General features: G+C 46.1%; 1 protein-coding gene across 1 annotated transcript in view; it reads left to right on the top strand.

The window, feature by feature from the left end:
• The window catches only part of LOC134356053 (septin-7-like), a 90,969-nt gene that overhangs the window by 15,421 nt on the left and 52,304 nt on the right, over positions 1-23,244 (top strand). The window contains exons 3-5 of the mRNA XM_063066574.1: positions 14,661-14,767; positions 22,867-22,967; positions 23,096-23,230. Of these exons, the coding sequence (XP_062922644.1) occupies positions 14,661-14,767; positions 22,867-22,967; positions 23,096-23,230 (343 nt within the window). The remainder of the gene's footprint in view (positions 1-14,660; positions 14,768-22,866; positions 22,968-23,095; positions 23,231-23,244) is intronic.

Below are 23,244 nucleotides of genomic sequence, written 5' to 3'. Positions count from 1 at the left end.
CAACCAATCAAAATGCTCTCTACTGTACAACTATAGAAATTTGTAGGAGTCTTTGATGACGTATTGAATCTTCCCAAGCCCATAACAAAGTATAAGCATTGGAGCACCTTTGTGATTGCATCAATATATTAGGTCCAGAATAAGTCCTCAAGGATGTTAGTACTCAGGAAATTCAAGCAGCTCACCCTTTCCACTGCTGACCCTTTGCTGAAGTCTACAATCAATTCCTTGGCCCAGCCAATCTACCTTACTCCAGTATGCTGTCTTGTCGATATTTGAAATTCTACCAGCAACAAGTGTGTCACAGCTGAATTCATGGATGGCGTTGGAGTTGTGTTTAGCTACACAGTCATGAATGTATAGAAAGTAGAACTCGGTAAGTAGTTTAAACGGGATCCGAGGAAGCACTTTTCACTTAACTGTGGTTGTAACCTGGAGAAGCCTGCCTGATGGGGTGGTGGAGGCAGCTACTCTCACAACATTTAAGAACAGTGGTTGGCTGCATTGCAACGGTTGTGCATTAGCGTCAAGATGGCACTGGTGATACAGGCCATGTTTTGCAGGCAGCTCACAAAATTTCTAGATATACTTCTAATCTACTACTAGAAAACGGGGTGACCCATTGGGGCACCCTTTGAGAGAGGGGTAGTGCAGTCTGATGTGACCAGAATGAACATTAAATTTTCCTGAATGCTATTGGTATCGCTTTGCTTTGGAAACTGAAGTAGAAAACCTCAGTTTATTAAAGAAGAATGACGCATAGCGAAGCAAGTATAGCTCCTCCTCCTCCTAACGAAGGACACTTTTGATGGCATTATTTCTGGTTTATCTGCCACCCTTGTGCCTCTCGTTGTCATTCTGGAGACATGCAGTCCTTTCATCCCCCATCTCTTCATCTCTTCTGCTGTTTGTTGTTTGTCTCTGATCCTGGAGACGTGCATGCCTCTCCTCCTCTGTCTCTTCTTCTCTCATTTTTTTTTTGTCCTGACTCTTTGATCTGGAGTCGTGCGGCCCTGGTCTCATCCGATTCTTGTTCTCTCCCTCTCCTTGCCACTTCCCGACGACATCTGGCGTCATCTCTTGACCATAATGTCCCCCTTCCCTTTCCACGTGGCATAATTAGGCTGACCATTTTTTTTTACCCTGATGCTGGATAGAAGATATGAAGCAGTAACACCAAAGGATACTGATTATTCTTGGTTGGCGCTCTCCTAAATGGACATGCTATAGTCACTGCTGTCCTTTGACTGCAGCAAAGGGTTTTATGGGTGTCTTGAAGTATGTCATTACAATAAAATTTAATCATCTCTTATTGATGGGTGGCAGTAAGATCTGTCCCAATCCTGCACATGCTGATGGTGATTAGCTGAATGTGACCCTTCGAAATAGAGCTGCACCACCCTTTTGCTCCAGTAGGTGTCGCTGCTGAGGCTGACCGTGTGTATGCGTCAGGCAGTCGTGTCCCGATTTCCATGATGGTGGATCCGCTCTCGGGTGGAAGCAAGCCTGGTGATTTTGGTGAATGAGCAATTTTATACGAATATATAACCCTGAACTTTGCCTGCATTCTGTAAGTTAATGCATTTAAATTTGATTTAGCCAAAAAAAGTGCCGCTGTAATGCACCGTTTGCGCTAATTGGAGGTCACAAACAGATAGATCATGAGAGTTTTAGTAGCATATAGATTGCTGAAATCTGCAGCCTGTAATTTCCCTTTAAGAAACATACATTTGAACTGTTTAAACAAACTAGTGATTTTACTAGTTTCCTGAAGAACTCAGTCAACTTAACTCAGAAACAAAGGTATGGCACTTTTAAGTGGACGAAGGTCCATTGCTATGGCTGGAAGAGAGTTTGGCGGGGATAACTTTAAGCCAAATCAAAGCGTAGGGATATGAAACTTCCTCTGCCCAGTAACTTGTTAGCTAATGTATAGTTTCCGGAGAAAAAGACAGAGGACCTAAGAGCAAAATTGCTGTATTGGAGGGAGACAGGGGATTGCTGCATTTTCTGTTTCACTGAGACATGGCTCACTCAAGACATGCCTGATATGGTGATCATGCACGAGGGCTTCTCAATTTACCTGATGGACTGATCTGCAGAATGTTCGGGAATGCGAATGGAATGGGTCCCTGTTTAATGATAAGTTCTTCACGCTACTCAGATGTAGCGATCTTGTGGCATTCTTGTTCTCCCAACCTGGAACATCTAATGATTAAATGCCATCCATTCTACTTACCGAGAGAATTCTCCTCCTTGATGCTGACAGTAGTTTACATACCTCCAAAGGCAAGTGTTAAGCACGCACTTGATGTATGAGTGCCTTGAAAACATGAAATCTTTCACATCATTACTGAGACTGCAATCAGGCTTGCTTGACGAAATCTCTGTCCAATTATCTTCAACATATTACTTGCAGCACCAGGGGTCCCAACGTACTTGAAGTGATGCTCGAAAGCTTGTGAACCCTGTAGAATTTTCTCTATTTCTGCATAAATGTGAACTAAAATGTGATCAAATCTCATGTTGAGTCCTAAAACTAGATACAGAGAACCCAATTAAATGAGTAACACAATAAATATTGTACTTGTCTATTTATTTGAGAAGGATGATCTGATATTACATGTATTTGTTGGAAAAAGTGTGTGAACCTTTGCTTTCAGTACAGCAATAACCTCAATCAATTGTTTCTACTAACTTGATCAGTCCTGTACATTGGCTTGGAGGAATTTTAGGCCATTCCTCCTTAAATAACTGCATCAACTCTGGGATGTTGGTGGCCGTCATTGCATGAACAGCTTACTTCAGATCCTTCCACAGCATTTCTGTAGGATTAAGGTCAGGACTTTGACTCGGTCATTCCAAAACAAAATTTTTCTTCTTTTTAAACCATTACGTTGTTGATTTGCTCTTGTCTTTTGGATCATTGTTTTGTTGCATTGTCCAATTTCTATTAAGCTTCAGGTGACGGACTGCTACCCTGACACTCACCTGTAATATGTCTCGATACAATTTTGAATTCATTGCTCCCTCAATGATGGTAAGCTGTCCAGGCCTTGAGCAGCAAAGCAGCCCCAAACCACCATGCTTCACAGTTGAGATGAGGTTTTAGTATTAGTGTGCAATGTCCTTCTTCCTCCAAACATAGCAATGTACATTTCTGCCAAAAGGTTCAACTTTTGTCTAATTTATCCACAGAAATATTGTAGAACATCCTGGTGGTCTTTTGCACACTTGAGACATACAACAATGTTTTTTGTTTGGAGAGCAGTGGTTTCCTCTGTGTTGTCTCCCATGAACACCATTCGTGTTCAGTGTTTTTCTTATAGCGGACATATGAACAGAGACCTTAGCAATTTCTAGAGATTTAGGCAGGTCCTTTGCTGTTACCCTTGTTTTTTTTTCACCACCTTCAGCATTGGATGCTGTGCTGTTGATGTGATATTTGCAGGAAGTCCATTCCTGGGGAGAGCATCAACAGTACTAAGTTTCCTCCATTTGTACACAATTTCTCTTACTGTGGACTGATGGGTCCAGGTCTTTAGAAAAGCTCGTGTAGCCTTTTCCAGCCTCATGCATCTCTACGATTCTTTTCCTGAGGACCTGTGGAAGTTGTTGGATTGAGGCATAGTGCACAGAGATCTTTCTTGAGAAAAGCAGGCTCTGTCAGTAACCAGACTTTGTGTGTCATTTTCAAAGGGCAGGGTGCCTCTACAACCCACACTTCCAATCTCATCTCAATGATTGAATTTGATCCTTTATTCATAAAAGCTCTGAAATGAGCACAGTTAGAGAGTGAGAACATAAAATAAATGCTATAAAATGCAGGGTTGCAGGACATGCCAACAGGGTAGGCTGATGGATGTTCATGGAGAGAAGCAAAACTGAGCCAGTATCACAGATGGGTGATTTGGCTTATTCGAATGCTGGCGAAATGAGCAGGTAACCTGAAATTGTTGGATTTGATACTGAGTTGAGAATGCTCCATCATGTCTAGATAGGAGATGATAAGCTGTTGCTCAAATTAGCCTTATAGTGTAGGAAAACACAGACATATTTGAGTGGAATGGTGAATTAAAGTGACACTAAATGCCTACACTGTGGCGGCTCGCCCACGTGACAAGCGAACCGGCTCCTGCAGTCGCCGGCGAGCCCGGCGGCAACCGAGTGCGGGGCAGACCTCGGCCCGGAGGCCGACATCGCTTCCGCCCCGCAGAGAGCGGGGGTTTCTGGGAGCGGATACTTAAGCGCTCGCCGATTCAAACAGTAAATGGGTCAACCCGACCCTGCTCGAGTCAGTGTCTTGTTTTCACTCGTAGCCTATCAGCGCAACCACATTGGTAACCCCGACAGTCCAATGGCATTTGGACCCAACGTGAACGACTCGGCTCTGCAGAATGCAGTTTCCCTTAAACCGCCAACCCTCTGGACCACTCAACTCCTGGTCTGGTTTGAGCAAGCAGAGGCCCAGTTCCAGGTCAGGCAAATTGCCTTAGACGCCACCAGGTATTACTACGTGGTGGGCGCCCTCGACCAGGAGACAGCGGGCCGCGTTATCCACTTTCTGCGTCAGCCCCCGGCAACAGACATGTATGAGGCACTCAAGGCCCTGTTAATCTGCGGGTTTGGCCTCTCCCACCGCGAACGGGCTGTGAGGTTACTGCATATGGACGGCCTGGGCGACCGTGCACCATCAGCCGTGATGAGCGACATGCTAGCACTGGCAGACGGCCATAAGCCTTGCCTGCTGTTTGAACAGATCTTCTTGGAGCAAATGCCAGAAGACATCCGCCTCCTGTGAGCAGATGAAGACTTCAGAGACCCGGGCGGGGTAGCTTCCCGCGCAGACATGCTTTGGCGCGCCAAACAAAATGGCGGAACCACCATCGGAAAGCCCAGCCCTCCCACACCCCAGCAGTGGAGCACTGAACACCCACAGCAAGGGATGGCACCACTTCCGAGTCCTGGTGTTTTTAATCATCAAAGGTGGGGTTCCGGGCCCCGCCGCTGCCGACCGCCATGCTTGTTTCCAGGGAAACGCCAGGACCAGATGTCGCTGATGGCTATGGTGGCTGGTCACCGTGATAGCCTCCTCTACGTTTGGGACAAGGTCTCCAGGCGAAGATTCCTAGTGGACATGGGGGCGGAAATCAGTGTCCTACTCCTCCTCGTGCCACGATACCCGAACTAGAAGAACAGGACCGGAACTTACGGCGGCCAACAGCAGCACCATCCGCACCTACGGCGCAAGAACCATCCCCTTGCAGATCGGTTCCAGCTGCTTTACAGGGACATTTACGCTGGCCGCAGTGTCACTGCCATTGCTAGGTGCGGACTTCGCTGCGCATACTGCCTGCTCGTGGATTTGAAGGAACGATGATTGGTCGATGCGAAGACGTTCCAGTCTTTCTCCCTCAGTGGGGCCAGGTTACCGGCCCTGCACCTGGACTCCGTCACTTATTCCGGGAACGAGTTCGGCAGAGTGTTATCGGAGTTCCCATCTATCATCACGCCGCAGTTTTCCTCAACAAACCCCAAGCACGGCGTGATGCACCACATCCCCACACAGGGTCCTCCCGTTCGTGCCCGGGCCCTCAGGCTACCGCCCGACAAGCTCCGCCTCGCGAAGGAGGAATTCACGAAGATGGAGGAGATGGGGATTGTGTGGCGTTCCGACAGCCCATGGGCCTCCCGACTCCATATGGAGCCCAAGTCCGCGGGAGGGTGGAGACCGTGTGGCGACTATCGGAGGCTGAACGACGCCACCACATCCGATCGCTGTCCAGTACCGCACTCCAGGACTTTACGGCCAACCTGCACGGGGTACGCATCTATTCAAAGATTGACCTGTTCCGAGGGTATCATCAGATCCCCGTCCACCCGGATGATGTACCCAGGACGGCCCTCATTACCCCCTTTGGCCTGTTCGAGTTTCTCAGGATGCCGTTCGGGCTCAAAAACGCGGCAAGACTTTCCAGCGCCTGATGGACGCAGCAGGGCGAGGTCTGGACTTTCTGTTCATCTACCTGGATGACATACTTATCACCAGCCGCTCCCGCCAGGAACATCTAGCACATCTACGCCTGCTCTGCCGCCGCCTAAGCGACTAGGGCCTGGCTATCAACCCCGCCAAGTGCCAGTTCGGCCTACCCGCCATCGACTTCCTGGGACACCGGATCGACCACCATGGAGCTGTTCCTCTGCTGGCGAATGTTGAGCCCATCTGGCAATTCACCAGGCCCAGCACTGTTAAAGGCCTGCAGGAGTTTGTTGGGATGGTTAACTTTTACCACCTTTTCCTGCCCTCAGCGGTCCGGATCATGCGGCCCCTTTTTGGCTTGATATCCGGCAAGGTCAAAGAGGTCACCCGGACAGAGGAGGCGAAGGCGGCTTTCGAACAAGCCAAGAACGCGCTAGCAAACGCCACGCTGCTGGTCCACCCCCGGGTCGACGTCCCCACTGCCCTCACTGTGGATGCCTCAGACGTGGCATTTGGCGGCGTGCTCCAGCAGCTCATCGAAGGCCAGTGGAAGCCGCTCGCTTTTTTCAGCCGTCACCTACGACCCCCGGAACTTCAGTACAGCGCTTTCGACAGGCAGCTGCTGGCCCTGTACCTTGCCATCCAGAACTTCAGGTATTTCCTGGAGGAGAGAGAGTTCACGGTCTTCACAGACATCCTTGCCATAGAGGGAGTACAAAGAAGATTCGCCAGATTGATTCCTGGGATGGCAGGACTTTCATATGAAGAAAGACTGGATGAACTGGGTTTGTACTCGTTGGAATTTAGAAGATTGAGGGGGGATCTGATTGAAACGTATAAGATCCTAAAGGGATTGGACAGGCTAGATGCAGGAAGATTGTTCCCGATGTTGAGGAAGTCCAGAACGAGGGGTCACAGTTTGAGGATAAAGGGGAAGCCTTTAAGACCGAGATTAGGAAAAACTTCTTCACACAGAGAGTGTTGAATCTGTGGAATTCTCTGCCACAGGAAACTGTTGAGGCCAGTTCACTGGCTATATTTAAGAGGGAGTTAGATATGGCCCTTGTGGCTACGGGGGTCAGGGGGTATGGAGGGAAGGCTGGGGCGGGGTTCTGAGTTGGATGATCAGCCATGATCATAATAAATGGCGGTGCAGGCTCGAAGGGCCGAATGGCCTACTCCTGCACCTATTTTCTATGTTTCTATGTTTCTACAAGCCCCTCACTTTCACGTTTGCCAAAGTGTCGGACCCGTGGTCAGGCCGCCAACAACGCCATTTGTCGTACATCTTGGAGTTTACCACCACGATCAAGCACATCTCCGGGAAGAACAACGTGGTGGCAGACGCACTGTCACGAACCTCCGTCCAATCGGTGTACTCTCTGTCTCCGGGGGTGGATTATGCGGCGTTAGCTGAGGCGCAACGGCAGAATGGAGAGATGCCGGCGAACCGAACCGCAGTCTCAGGACTCCACCTCGAAGACATACCCATTGGGCCCGAAGGTAAGAAGCTCCTTTGCGATGTGTCCACCGGGTAACCTCTGCCCATTGTTCCGACCGCTTGGAGGCGCCGCGTTTAGCCCACCCTTCCATCCGGGCGACCATCCGGCTGATCGCAGACTGGTTTGTGCGGCACGTCCTACGCAAGCTGGTCGGGCACTGGGCCAGGACATGCACGCACTGTCAAACTTCCAAAATCCAGAGGCACATGAGGGCCCCACTGCACCCTGTCCAGCCGACATATAGGAGGTTCGAATATGTCCACGTGGACATCGTCGGCCCACTGCCGGTTTTGAGAGGAGCGAGATACCTGTTCACCGTAGTGGACAGGTTCACGAGGTGGCTGGAAGCTGTCCCACTCGCTGACACAGCCACGGAGACCTGATTACCACCTGGGTGGCATGGTTCGGACTTCCACCCTACGTCACTTTAGATAGGGGTGCGCAGTTCACGTCGGCTTTGTGGTCTGCGCTGGCACAACTGCTCGGAACCCAGCTCCACCGAACGACTGCTTACCACTCGCAGTCCCTGCGTTTCCACAGGCACTTGAAGTCAGCCCTGATGGCTTGCCTCCGAGGGCCAGTCTGAGTTGGCGAACTGCCCTGGGTGCTGCTTGGTATCCGCACGGCACCCAAGGAGGACCTGGCCGCATCATCGGCCGAACTGGTTTACGGTGTCCCGCTCACAGTTCCCGGCGAGTTTGTGCCAGCACCCCGTGACCCGGAGGACACACCTGCTGGGGTCATAACTAAACTACGGGAGCGGCTTGAAACACTTGCTCCAGTCCCGATGTCCCACCACGGAACAACACCCTCTTTCGAGCCCAGGGACCTACAACAGAGCAAGTATGTTTTCATTCGCCGAGGCACACACAGACCACCCCTGCAGCGACCATACGAGGGACTCTACAAGGTGGTGCGCCATAATGGAGCGACCTGCGTTCTCGACATCGGCTGTCGGGACGAGTCTTTTACCATTGACCGTCTCAAACCAGCGCATGTGGACCTTGAACGCCCGTTTGCGATACCACCCCCACGACGTCGAGGCCGGCCACCTAAAAGAACTGAGACTGTGCAGGCTGTGGACTCTGCACCTCCTATCGCCGGTTCTGGGGGTGTGGGGGTGTCATGTGGTGGCTCGCCCACACAGCAAGCGAATGGGCTCCAGCAGTCAGCGGCGAAACTGCAGCCAGCGGCAACCAAGAGGAATCTGAGTGCAGGGCAGACGTCGGCCCGGAGGCCGATGTCGCTTCTGCCCCGCAGAGAGCGGGGGTTGCTGGGAGCGGGTACTTAAGCACACGCCGATTCAAACAGTAAACGGGTTAACCTGACCCTGCTCGAGTCAGTGTCTTGTTTTCACTCGTAGCCTATCAGCGTGACTACAACACAACATTTTAAAAATTAAGAATCAACCTACAATGAATTAAAAATCAGGATTTAAATAGCATTTCTTACTTAGTTCATCATGATGAGGCTTTTAAACAAACCATCGTTAGTGACTGAGGCTTAGAATAGTCAATCCGACATACCAAGGGCACGTAGAAAATAACCACATTTGCCAAACTAACCAGAGATCAGCTCTGCTTGGAAGCAGGTACCAATTGCAGACATTTGGCTCACATCTCTTCATTCAGCCATTGGATGATTGAGGTCTGGATTATTTCTTGTGTTCAAATTATTAGTTGAAATTAGAATTTAGTATAAATAAACTATTTGTCATGAAGAATTTGTGTCAGCAAAGACTGGGATATTTGGAGCTTGCGAAAGTGTTGTCAGAACTGATTTTGGAGTGGTGGAGGTTGGTGAACTTTTCAGATTGGATCAGTGAGGTTGAAGAGAGTCTTTGAAGAGAGTGGAAGACAGACTAATGAAGACTGACATATTCCTTCCACTTGTTCCCTCAGTATTCCAAACTTGGACAACTGTAGTGGAAGCTGGGTTGGGTGTGAAGCGGTTGAAAATTTCCACCAAGCCGTGTGTTGTCTACTGCAGCACCCTTTTTGCTGAGGAAAGAATTTGGGGAAAAGTTGTGATTTGTGTCTCTGAACAGGAGTTCTGAGTTTCTAAGTTAAATGCCTGAATCCTAATCTGTAAAGTTTACCGTTTGATTTTCTCGAGTGAGTCTTACAGTGGCCTTCTATCAGCTCATAAACTTGCTAGATTAAGTTTAGAAAGAACGTGGCATTTTCCAGGTGTTAGGGTATTTGTGAGTAGAAAAGTGCTGGCAGAGACAACTGTAAACTGTAGCAGGCAATTAATACGTCTGAAAGTTCAGACTTTCACAGTTGATTTTGGAACACTGTAAAAGGATGAGTTTTGTTTGTGGTTACCTGCTGAGTACCTAATAAATTAATGTTGTATATGATGGGGTTAATGATAGGATGCTATTTAAACATGAACATTTAATTTTAATTTTAAGCAGTGAATATTTTAGCATTGTTGGGGACATTGAAAAGCTACAGATGTTGTAAGCCTGGAGCAATGCAAAGAGTGCTGAATAAACTCAGTTGGTCACGCAGCATCTGTGGAGGGATATAAGCACTCAATGTGTCGGGTTGAGGTTCTTCATTTGGACTGGAAGGAAAGAGGGGAAAAAGGCAGTATAACAAGGTATGGGAAGAAGGGTGGTGCAAGAGCTGGTATGTGATGGGTAGATATAGTGAGGGAGTAGGAAAGTGGGAGTAATGTACGAAGTTGGAGGTTGGTAGATAAAGTAACAAAGGGCAGAAGTAGATGGAATCTGATAGAAGAGGATAGTGGACCATGGAATAAAGGGAAAGAGATGGGGAACCAGAGGGTTAAATATGTGGATGATAGACAGATGGAGATGATGGGAGGGAAAGAGAAGGAGTGATGGGACAGTGGGCTAAGGGAAAAAATGGGATGACGGAGGGTAGTGAAACAGAGAAACATAGAAAACCTACAGCACAATACAGGTCGTTCAGCCCATAAAGTTGTGCCAAACACGTCCCTACATTAGAAATTACTAGGCTTACCTGTAGCCCTCTATTTTTCTAAGCTCCATATACCTATCCAAAAGTCTCTTAAAAGACCCTATCATATCCGCCTGCACCACAGTTGCCGACAACCCATTCCACGCACTCACCACTCTGAGTAAAAAGAACTTACCCCTGACATCTCCTCTGTACCTGCTCCCCAGCACTTTAAACCAGTGCCCTCTTGTGGTGACCATTTCAGCCCTGGGAAAAAGCCTCTGACTATCCACATGATCAATGCCCCACGTCATCTTATACACCTCTGTCAGGTCACCTCTCATCCTCCGTCGCTCCAAGGAGAAAAGGTGGAGTTCACTCAACCTATTCTCATAAGGCATGCAGCCCAATCCAGGCAACATCCTTGTAAATCTTCTCTGCACCCTTTCTATGGCTTCCACATCCTTCCTGTAGTGAGGTGACCAAAACTGAGAACAGTACTCCAAGTGGGGTCTGACCAGGGTCCTATATAGCTGCAACATTACCTCTTGGCTCCTAAATTCAGTTCCACGATTGATGAAGGCTAATACATTGTACGCCTTCTTAACCACAGAGTCAACATGCGCAGCTGCTTTGGGTGTCCTATGGACTCGGACTCCAAGATCCCTCTGATCCTCCACACTGCCAAGAGTTTTACCATTAATACTATATTCTGCCATCATATTTGACGTACCAAAATGAACCACTGCACACTTATCTGGGTTGAACTCCATCTGCCACTTCTCAGCCCAGTTTTGCATCCTATCAATGTCCTGCTGTAACATCTGACAGCCCTCCACACTATTCACAACACCCCCAACTTCTGTGTCATCAGCAAACTTACTAACCCATCCCTCCACTTCCTCATCCAGGTCATTTATAAAAATTACGAAGAGTAGGGTTCCCAAAACAGATCCCTGAGGCACTCCACTGGTGACTGACCTCCATGCAGAATATGATTCGTCTACAACCACTCTTTGCCTTCTGTGGATAAGCCAGTTCTGGGTCCATAAAGCAATGTCCCCTTGGATCCTATGCCTCCTTACTTTCTCAATAAGCATTGCATGGTGTACCTTATCAAATGCCTTGCTGAAATCCATATACACTACATCTACTGCTCTTCCTTCATCAATGTGTTTAGTCACATCTTCAAAAAATTCAATCAGGCTCATAAGGCACGACCTGCCTTTGACAAAGCCATGCTGACTATGAGTGGTTACTGAAAGTTATAGAAATAGATGTTTGTTTCTTTATCTAACTTCTGGTAACTGTTCCCCTCTGATGTGCTTATTTCTTACTCAACTAGATCCATTACGCTTCCCTCTCCCCTCATAAATATAAACCCAGACAACAGTAGTGTCAATCCTGCATTTGGAGTAAACTGTAGATTTGCAGCAGTCTGAACAGAAATTTGGGTATTAATAATTTCCTAGTTGATGACATCTCAGGTCAATGGGTCTCGCATGACTATCCCCAAAAAGTTGTGCATCGCTGCTGTAGAAGGGCAGGAGTTAACCAATGTTTCCAATTTTTATTTTATATAGGATGTCCAATAGTAACAGGGATATCGAGGAGCAGATAGGGAAACAGAGCCTGGAAAGGTGTAATAATAACAGAGTTGTCGTGGTGGGAGATTTTAATTTCTCAAATATTGATTGGCATCTCCCTAGAGTAAGGGGTTTAGATGGGGTGGAGTTTGTTAGGTGTGTTCAGGAAGGTTTCTTGACACAATATGCAGATAAGCCTACAAGAGGAGAGACTGTACTTGATTTGGTATTGGGAAATGAACCTGGTCAGGTGTCAGATCTCTCAGTGGGAGGGCATTTTGGAGATAGTGATTACAATTCTATCTCCTGTAGAATAGCATTGGAGAGAGCGATAGGAACAGACAAGTTAGAAAAGCATTTAATTGGAGTAGGGGAATTTTGAGGCTATCAGGTAGGAACACACATCAAAGTTGCTGCTGAACGCAGCAGGCCAGGCAGCATCTCTAGGAAGAGGTGCAGTCGATGTTTCAGGCCGAGACCCTTCGTCAGGACTAACTGAAGGAAGAGTGAGTAAGAGATTTGAAAGTGGGAGGGGGAGGGGGAGATCCAAAATGATAGGAGAAGACAGGAGGGGGAGGGATGGAGCCAAGAGCTCGACAGGTAATTGGCAAAGGAGATACAAGAAGGTCATGGGACAGGAGATCCGGGGAGAAAGACAAGTGGAGGGGGGAATCCAGAGGATGGGCAAGGGGTATATTCAGAGGGACAGAGGGAGAAAAAGGAGAGTGAGAGAAAGAATGTGTGTATAAAAATAAGTAACAGATGGGGTTCTTCTCTAACTTCCGCTAATGCCACACCTCCCCCTCGTACCTCATCCGTTATTTATATATACACATTCTTTCTCTCACTCTCCTTTTTCTCCCGTTGTCCCTCTGAATATACCCCTTGCCCATTCTCTGGGTCCCCCCCCCCTTTCTTCCCGGACCTCCTGTCCCATGATCCTCTCGTATCCCTTTTGCCAATCACTGTCCAGCTCTTGGCTCCATTCCTCCCCCTCCTGTCTTCTCCTATCATTTTGGATCTCCCCCTCCCCCTCCCCCTCCAACTTTCAAATCTCTTACTCACTCTTCCTTCAGTTAGTCCTGACGAAGGGTCTCGGCCTGAAACGTCGACTGCACCTCTTCCTAGAGATGCTGCCTGGCCTGCTGCGTTCACCAGCAACTTTGATCTTTGTTGCTTGAATTTCCAGCATCTGCAGAATTCCTGTTGTTTGCTATCAGGTAGGAACTTGGAAGCTTAAATTGGGAACAGATGTTCTCAGGGAAAGTTACGGAAGAAATGTGGCAAAAGTTCAGGGGATATGTGTGTGGAGTTCTGCATAGGTACGTTCCAATGCGACAGGGAAGTTATGGTAGGGTACAGGATCCGTGGTGTACAAAGGCTGTAGTAAATCTAGTCAAGAAGAAAAGAAAAGCTTACGGAAGGTTCAGAGAGCTAGGTAATGTTGGAGCAGTGAAGTGCCTCAGGGATCTGTTCTGGGACCCTTACTCTTGGTGGTTTTTATAAATGTCCTGGATGAGGAAGTGGAGGGATGAGTTAGTAAGTTTGCTGATGACACAAAGGTTGGGGGTGCTGTGGATAGTGTGGAGGGCTGTCAGAGGTTACAGCAGGACATTGATAGGATGCAAAACTGGGCTGAGAAGTGGCAGATGGAGTTCAACCCAGATAAATGTGAAGTGGTTCATTTTGGTAGGGCAAGTATGATGGCAGAATATAGTATTAATGGTAAGACTCTTGGCAGTGTGGAGGATCAGAGGGATCTTGGGGTCTGAGTCCATAGGACACTCAAAGCTGCTGCGCAGGTTGACTCTGTGGTTAAGAAGGCATACGGTGTATTGGCCTTCATCAGTCGTGGGATTGAATTTAGGAGCCAAGAGGTAATGTTGCAGCTATATAGGACCCTGTTTAAACTCCACTTGGAGTATTGTGCTCAGTTCTGGCAGCCTCACTACAGGAAGGATGTGGAAACCATAGGAAGGGTGCAGAAGAGGTTTACAAGGATGTTGCCTGGATTTTGGAGCATGCCTTATGAAAACAGGTTGAGTCAACCCGGCCTTTCCTCCTTGGAGCGACGGAGGATGAGAGGTGACCTGATAGAGGTGTATAAGATGATGAGAGGCATTGATCGTGTGCATAGTCAGAAGCTTTTACCCAGGGCTGAAATGGCTGCCACAAGAGGGCACAGGTTTAAAGTGCTTGGGAGTAGGTACAGAGGAAATGTCAGGGATAAGTTTTTTCCGCAGAGAGTGGTGAGTGCATGGAATGGGCTGCCGGTGATGGTGGTAGAGGCGGATACGATAGAGAGTTTTTAGGGACTTTTGGCTAGGTACTTGGAGTTTAGAAAAATAGAGGGCTATGGGTAACCCTAGTAATTTCTAAGTAGGGAGGTGTTTGGCACAACTTTGTGGGCTGAAGGCTTGTATTGTGCTGCATTCTAACTCAAAGTCATATAGTCACTACATGCAAATAGTTTCCTTGGCTGGGTGTAAATTGTATAGATGCACAGAAAAGGTAGAGTTTATGCTAAACTGAGAAGGTTGTGACCAACTCCAAGCATCTTGTCAACTGGTTCTTTGGAAAAGGGTGAATATGTGTTAGACATGGATATCCACATGAAACCCATGCTTGACTGTTTTTGACTGTATTATCTTTTCTCCAACAGGTGAGTCGGGTCTTGGCAAATCAACATTGATCAATTCACTCTTTCTTTCTGAACTGTACTCCAAAGAGTACCCTGGCCCATCACTCAGGATCAAGAAAACTGTACAGGTAATCAAAAAACTAGAGATGCTGGGAATTTGAAATAAAAACACTGCTGGGAAAATTCAGCACATCAGGTAACATCCTTGGAAAGTGAAACCGTTCTAATGAAGGGTCAGATTGAGACATTAATAATGCTGTCTGATATTCCAGCAGTTTCTGTTTCTGTAACTGTGCAAGAGATATGCTGCTGTCTCTGAGTTTTGTCTTCTACTGTATATTTCATGGGTGTGTATTCACAGTTTCAGTTTGTCTCCACTTCCTCCATCGGGCTGGTCTCTCACCTTGGGCACTTCTCTGCGTTCGCTCTGCTTTCCCCCTTTACAGCTTTGACATCCTTAAAGTGTGGTCCAAGAATTCAGTGCACTCATCCAGCATTCCTACCTTAATTAACAGGGTACAAGACCAAATAGTTTAACTTAACAAATTTCTCAGTTCCTGCATGCCTTTTATATCATTGTGTTCATATTGCCCCTTTTTTTCTCTTTTAATAAACGAATGTCACTTTGTGTTCTGTGTTAAATCGTGTACATTTTGAGTTTGCCACTTCTCTTTACTATCGTTTATGACCTCCTGAAGTTTATTGCAATTCAGCACAGTATATTATGTGTAAGCTTTGATATTATGCCTTGTTTACTCAACTCCAAATCAGTCATATTATCAAAATATTAATGTAGCTACACTGGCTGATTAATTTGTATCTGGATCCTTTCCTCGCCTTTCTGCAAGTGGAAACGGCTCTTTGTCACATGTTTATTTTCCTTGTGGCTAATGGTGGTGCAGTAGATGTTCACTGTTCAAGTTCAAATTCACGTTTAATTATCCTTCCACTGTACATGAATACAGCCAAACAAAACAGCGTTACTCTGGGGTCAAGATACAAACCACGTTACCAACAGTCATATACAGCACAAAGCACATATAGCACTTATAAGATGGCAGTAAAATACAGGCACACAAAAAATACATAGTTCTAGTCCCTGAGTTGATCAGTATTGCAGCAGTCGGTAGTCAAACACAATACAGCCTGTCTTCGGCTGAGCAAACAGTGGAGGGCAGCTCTGGCAGCACAGATGCTGTGCCATGCCACCTCCAGCACATACTGCAACGCCTCTGCCCCCAAAGGCTGCAAATGGGCAACACCACGGCTTCAGGCACAGCTCTTACTATGCCCGAAGCCACGAGCTGTCCTGCTGTCGGTCTCACCAATAAACTGAACCAGAATTGTAGCATTCCACATTATCTGTGTCCCACAGAGTCTTGCAACCATAAGAAAAGTGTTGCTGTTAGACTGTACACCACCTTTGATGTCTCTCTGTGGTAGGCAGCAACATGTTCTGCACCAAGTGCAGCTTTTTCTGTTTCTTTGCCAACGAGCAATTCGCTGACGGGGTAGGCCTGCAGAGCTTTAAGTTCTTAATGTTCAGCATTGTCTTGTGATCATATAAAAATGTTTAAAAAAGGGAATAACATCTTTATTCCCTTTTTTAGAAGTCACTGTATCTAAGAGTGCTGCTGTCCTACTGGATGATTCACAATTTTACCGTAGCTCTGTGGAACTTAGATGTCAACCACGTTGTTGCTTAGCTCGACCTGTAGAATATGCTTTTCTGTTTAACATTTTCTAATGCAGCTAGGAAAGTTTGACACAGCTGCTTCTGGTGGTACTGTAACCATATACTTCTACACTCATTGAACCGGATAATGGTATAGTGACTGCTTTATCAGCTCATTATGCTAGAGCATAAGTTTCTGTGATAATGGCCTTTACCAATTTGAATTGGTTTATTATTGTCACATGTACTGAGATACAGTAAAAAGCTCGTCTTGTATATAGTGGTCCCAAAACCAATGCCTCGCGGATAGTGGGCCCTCCTTATCCGCGAGGCATTGGTTCCGGGACCCCTCGCGGATACCAAAAAACGCAGATGCTCAAGCCCCTTATTCAACTTGTTTCAATGTGGCGGAACTTTGGACCCAGCGGAACCCTAGACCTCATTCAACCTGTCTCAGTGCGGTGGACATTAGGACCCGGCGGTGGAGCTCTGAATCTGCAGTGTTTCTGTTCACGAAAATAATTACGATCACGATTGAAAATAAAGTGGAAATAATAAAGCCATCGGAAAGAGGTGAAACGCCATCGGTCATTGGAAAAGCGTTAGGCTACAGTCGGTCAGCGATCGGAACAATTTCAAAGGATAAAGTGAGAAAGGCCCTACCCCAATGATAGCTACAATTATTACTAAACAACACAGTGGTTTAATTATTGGGTTTTGGGTTTTTGATCCTCCGCATCAACCCGGCACGGATGGAGAGCACGCTCGGGAGTGATCTGTCACTGGATCAAACTCGGGAACTTCCGTTCCTGAGCCTGGAGCTGAAACTTACATTTCTTGAGTGTGTTATATGGATAGATAGGTAAAATATATACTATATACTTAGACAAACATTTGACTAACTGACACTAAATAATACCAGATGTACCTGTTCCGACTTACTTAGTAGAGAACTTCCGTTTTTTTAAATTTCGATTTCGATCCCGATCCACGATAATGTATGCACATCCTCCTGTATACTTCAAATTTTCTGTAGATTACTTATAATACCTAATACAATGTAAATACTATGTAAAATAGTTGTTATACTGCATTGTTTAGGGAATAATGACAAGAAAAATAAGTCTGTACATGCTTGAACAACAAGTGCTGGAAGAGCACTTACGGATTTCATCGATTCGCAGTTGGTTGAATTCGCGCATGCAGAACTCGCGGATAAGGAGGGCCAACTGTAGTGTTAATACAGATCAATCATTACACAGTACTTTGAGGTAGAACAAGGTAAAACAATAACAATGCAGGATAAAGCATAATAGCTACAGAGAAAGTGCAAGTAAACAAGGTGCAAGATTAACGAGGTAGGATTAGGAGGTGAAGATTCTATTTTAGCATAGTCATCATCATCATCATCAGGTACCGTGCCCAGTTTGAACTTTGACTGCCATGGCCCACACACTCCTGTTTCAGGTCAAGTGGATCAATTCATTGGTATTCATTTCCAGTTCTCTGACTGCTGTCTCCATCATCATTTGTCTTTGTCTTCCTCTTGCTTTCTTCCCTTCAATCTTTCCCATAATTACCGTGCATTCTAACTCCTCTTTCCTAATCACGTCCAATGAAGTTACGTTGCCTTTTCATGATCTCATACATTATTTCTCTTTTTGGGTTTGCTCTGTTCATGACATCCTCGTTGGATATTTGTTTCGTCCATGATATTCTTTGCATCCTCCTCAAAAACCACTTCTTTGCTGCTACAATTCGTTTCCTCATTTTACTAGATACCGTCCAACATTCTGATCCATATAACATAACTGGATAAACGTAACATTTCAGTACTCTGAGGCGGATTGTCATGCCTAGTTTAGTATTGGTCAGTATACTCTTCATTCTCGTAAAGGTGTCTTTTGCCATCCCTATTCTTCTTTTGATGTCCAAGTCGCACCTGCCATCTGATGTCATCCAGCTTCCTAAGTAGCAAAAGTTCTGTACTTGTTTTATGTCTTCCCCATTTATTCTTAGCCTGAAGATAGGATTCTCCTTCTTTTTGGATATCACCATACATTCTGTCTTTTTGCAATTGATAGATAGACCCATTTTTGCACTTTCTTCAACAATTATATCAATTAAGTTTTGTAGTTCTTCCTGCATACTTGCAATTAACACTGTATCATCTGCATATCTGAAATTATTGATGTTTTCACCGCCTACTTTGATCCCCAAGATATCTCTTATTTTTTGTAATATTGTTTCACTGTACACATTAAATAAATCAGGGGAGAAACACCCTTGTCTCTCTTGATTTTCGTAAACTGACTCACTTCTCCATCTATTCTTACAGTGGCAGTTTGTTCCCAGTACAGATTTCTGATTAGGTGGAGGTCTTTCAAATCTAGATCTAGAGTTTCCTGTAATATTTCAAATAAGTTATTGTGCTTCACTTCATCAAATGCTTTTGTGTAGTCGATAAAACAAACAAATCTTTCTGCACTCGAATAGCTCGTTCTGATAGTATCCTTAACACCAATATTGCGTTTCTTGTACCTTTGTCTTTCCCAAAGCCACATTGTTCTTTACCTATTTCAGCTTGTATCTTACTTTTAGCTCTTGTCATCAAAATTGTTAAAGTATCTTAGTGACTCATTAAACTTATGGTCCTATGTAATTCACATTCTATTACTTCAGCTTTCTTAGGAAAGGTGATAAATACTGATTTTTTTCACCTCTTCTGATATTATTCCAGTCTCATAAATTTTATTGATTAAATCAGTAAGTTTTTCAATTCCATAATCTTCAAGGGCGATAATTTGTTCTATTACTAATTCATCAGGACCTGCTGCCTTTCCTTTCTTCATCTTATTTATTGCATTACGAACTTCAGATTTTAAAATACTTGGACCTTCAATGCTTTTCTTAATTTCTGGTTTTTCGCCTCGATCATCTTCAAACAATTCCTGAATATACTCAGTCCATCTGTTCATAATCTGATCTTTTTCCATGATAACGGTACCCTCCTTTGCTTTCAAACATCCACCTGAAGAACAGAGGAGCTTTTTACCAGTGATATTCTTGATTTGTTGATGTAACCTTTTTGGATCAGTAATAGGGATTCTTTCTATTTGCTCACATTCCTGGTTTAACCATTCTTCTCAAACATGAGGAATTCTGCAGACGCTGGAAATTCAAGCAACATACCTGTTGGTGAATGCAGCAGGCCAGGCAGCATCTCCAGGAAGAGGTACAGTTGAATTTCGGGCCGAGACCCTTCGTCAGGACTAACTGAAGGAAGAGCTAGTAAGAGATTTGAAAGTGGGAGGGGGAGGGATGGAGCCAAGAGCTGGACAGGTGATTGGCAAAAGGGATATGAGAGGATCATGGGACAGGAGGCCTAGGGAGAAAGAAAAGGGGGAGGGGGGAAAACGCAGAGGATGGGCAAGGGGTATAGTCAGAGGGACAGAGGGAGAAAAAGGAGAGAGAGAGAGAGAGAGAAAGAAAGTATGTGTGTATATAAATAACGGATGGGGTACGAGGGGGAGGTGGGGCATTAGCGGAAGTTAGAGAAGTCAATGTTCATGCCATCAGGTTGGAGGCTACCCAGACGGAATATAAGGTGTTGTTCCTCCAACCTGAGTGTGGCTTCATCTTTACAGTAGAGGAGGCCGTGGATAGACATGTCAGAATGGGAATGGGATGTGGAATTAAAATGTGTGGCCACTGGGAGATCCTGCTTTCTCTGGCGGACAGAGCGTAGGTGTTCAGCAAAATGATCTCCCAGTCTGCGTCGGGTCTCGCCAATATATGGAAGGCCACATTGGGAGCACCGGACGCAGTATATCACCCCAGCCGACTCACAGGTGAAGTGTCGCCTCACCTGGAAGGACTGTCTGGGTCCCTGAATGGTGGTGAGGGAGGAAGTGTAAGGGCATGTGTAGCAGGCTTCCCTTCCTCCACCATCAACTCTGCTCTCAAACGCATCTCCCCCATTTCAAGCACATTTGTTCTCACTCCATCCTCCCTAGGAATAGGGTTCCCCTGGTCCTCACCTACCACCCCACCAGTCTCCGGGTCCAACATATTATTCTCCGTAACTTCCGCCACCTCCAACGGGATCCCACCACTAAGCACATCTTTCCCTCCCCCCCTCTCTCTGCATTCCGCAGGGATCGCTCCGTACGCAACTCCCTTGTCCATTCGTCCCCCCCATCCCTCCCCACTGATCTCTCTCCTGGCACTTATCCTTGTAAGCGGAACAAGTGCTACACAAAGATGAAGCCACACTTAGGTTGGAGGAACAACACCTTATATTCTGTCTGGGTAGCCTCCAACCTAATGGCATGAACATTGACTTTTCAAACTTCCATCTCCCCCTCGTACCCCATCCGTTATTTATTTATATACACACATTCTTTCTCTCTCTCTCTCTCTCCTTTTTCTCCCTCCATCCCTCTGACTATACCCCTTGCCCATCCTCTGGGCTTCCCCCCTCCCCTTTTCTTTCTCCCTAGGCCTCCTGTCCCATGATCCTCTCGTATCCCTTTTGCCAATCAACTGTCCAGCTCTTGGCTCCATCCCTCCCCCTCCTGTCCTCCCCTATCATTTTGGATCTCCCCCTCCCCCTCCCACTTTCAAATCTCTCATAGCTCTTCTTTCAGTTAGTCCTGACGAAGGGTCTCGGCCTGAAACATCGACTGTACCTCTTCCTAGAGATGCTGCCTGGCCTGCTGCGTTCACCAGCAACTTTGATGTGTGTTGCTTAACCATTTTTCTTTGGCCTTTTGACATAAGCTTTTAACTTTTTATCTCAGGACTTAAGTTCTATAGGAGTTGTTTTCTTCCGTCTTCTTTCTTCCATTAGATTTTTAATTTCATCTGTCATCCATTTATTCCTTGTGCTTTTTTCTTTTTTAGGAATCAGTGACTTTGCTGATTCTACCAAGGCATCCTTCAGAGAGTTAAATTTATCATAGGGAACTATTTAGTCTTAGAAGAGCAGGATAGAATCTGGCTTTGAGTCTGGTGGTATGTGCCTTCAGGTTTTCGTCCCTTCTGCCTGATAGAAGCGGGAAGGAGAGAGAATGTCATTAATACCCACTTTTTAGCTGTAAGATCTATTCTGAATTTGTCTGGTGGTGAGCCCATGTGATGAGGTAGAAGTGTCTCTTGGTGTAAAGATAGGGATTTGTCTCCACTGGGCAGTGGTCATTCTTAATACTGTCATAGGTGGTATATGAATTAGTGAGATTTTGGTTGATTTTTTTGATGGGCACCCAATATAGCAATTTTATTTTTCCAGAATATGATGGACTTGATCAGTAGTGTTCTTTGGTAATCTCAGTGAAAAGCATTGAATCTCCGGCTTAGGGAATGTTCTGTGTTCTCTGCTCTATGTGATAAATTTGGGATTTCCCTGTACACAATCATTTTAATCTGATTTCTATTCCCGTTCTGACATACCGGCCATGACCTTCTCGTGCTACGACGAAGCCACTCTCAGGATGGAGGAGGAACACCTCGTATTCCATCTGAGTAGCCTCCAACCTGATGGCATAAACAGCAATTTCTCCTTCCGGTAAAATAATCTTTCCCTCTTTTTCTATACCCAACTCTGGCCTCTTAACCTCTTCTCATCTGCCTAGCAGCCTCCACCTTTCCTTTCTCCCCGGTCAACTCACCTCTCCTATCAGATTCCTTCATCTCCATCCGTTTCCCACACACCTGGCTTCACTATCACCTTCGAAGCATCCCTCTTCCCCCCCCCCCCACCTTTTTATTCTGGCATCTTCCCCCTTCCTTTCCAGTCCTGAAGAAGGCCTCTTGCCCTCTAACGTCAACTAATTGTTCAATTCCATAGGTGCTGCCTGGCCTACTGAGTTCCCTCGTTTTGTGTATGTTGTTTTGGATTTCCAGCATTGACAAAATTTATTGTGTTTATATTTGGTGTTCTTGGTGCTTTCCTTGGTTTTCCCAATTACAATCAATGTAGGATATAGAGTCATCACTAAAGACAGGCAGTTAGTAATAATCAGCAAGCGGTTTCTTTGTCCATGACCGACTGAATTTCCTGAGATGTTACAGGGACCCACTATTCCTGTTGTTAACTCCTAGGGCCATACCCTTTTATATATAGTGTTTGTCAGTGTGTGTCTGCTCGTGGAGATGTTCATGCTGTGTGTGTGTGTGAGAGCAGTCTCTGAAGCGTTTGGGTGGGTTGCTTGTCTTTGTGCCGGGACTAGTAGTGCTGATGGGTTAGTCCGTTGCAGGAAGTTCTCAGCCTTTCAAATTGCTTTTGTGTGGTCACCCTCACCTGACCCCTGACTTGTTAGAGCTTTAGTAGGTATGTTTAGTTTGGGCTTGTGTGTCTCTACTTGCTCCAAAACTCACCAGTTAAACAGCACGTGTGTGCGCTGACTCTGTTTGGCCTCAGGATCCCATAATCGCCTGCCTATTCACTTTTATGTGCTCTGCAGGTTTGCCCTGCGTTCTTCCTCACCAATTTCTCTGCAAAGGTTGCATTAGTTGATGAATATCCTGAGTGCTGTTTTTCTGTGTTTCCAGGTTGAGCATGCAAAAGTTCAGATCAGAGAGGGGGGAGTACAACTTACGCTGACCGTTGTCGACACCCCAGGCTTTGGAGATGCGGTGGACAATACTAACTGGTAATGTCAGGGTTTACTCCCTCCACCTCTTCCACCTTATGTAAACTGCACTCTTGGAAAGTTGCCTTATCACCCAGAGGAGTGATTGTGTCTATCACTGATTGATGCTTTATCTGGTTTCCTTGCAGCTGGCAGCCGGTTGTGAATTATATTGACAGCAGGTTTGAAGATTTCCTGAACTCTGAGTCCCGAGTGAACCGGCGTCAGATGGCAGACACACGGGTGCACTGCTGCCTATACTTCATTGCACCCTCAGGACATGGGTGAGCCTTGCAGA

The sequence above is a fragment of the Mobula hypostoma genome, chromosome 14 (assembly GCF_963921235.1).
Source record: "Mobula hypostoma chromosome 14, sMobHyp1.1, whole genome shotgun sequence".
In the NCBI taxonomy this organism is placed as follows: domain Eukaryota; kingdom Metazoa; phylum Chordata; class Chondrichthyes; order Myliobatiformes; family Myliobatidae; genus Mobula; species Mobula hypostoma.
The sequence above is the reverse complement of the archived record's forward strand: the minus strand, read 5'-3'. Positions and strand labels throughout refer to the sequence as shown.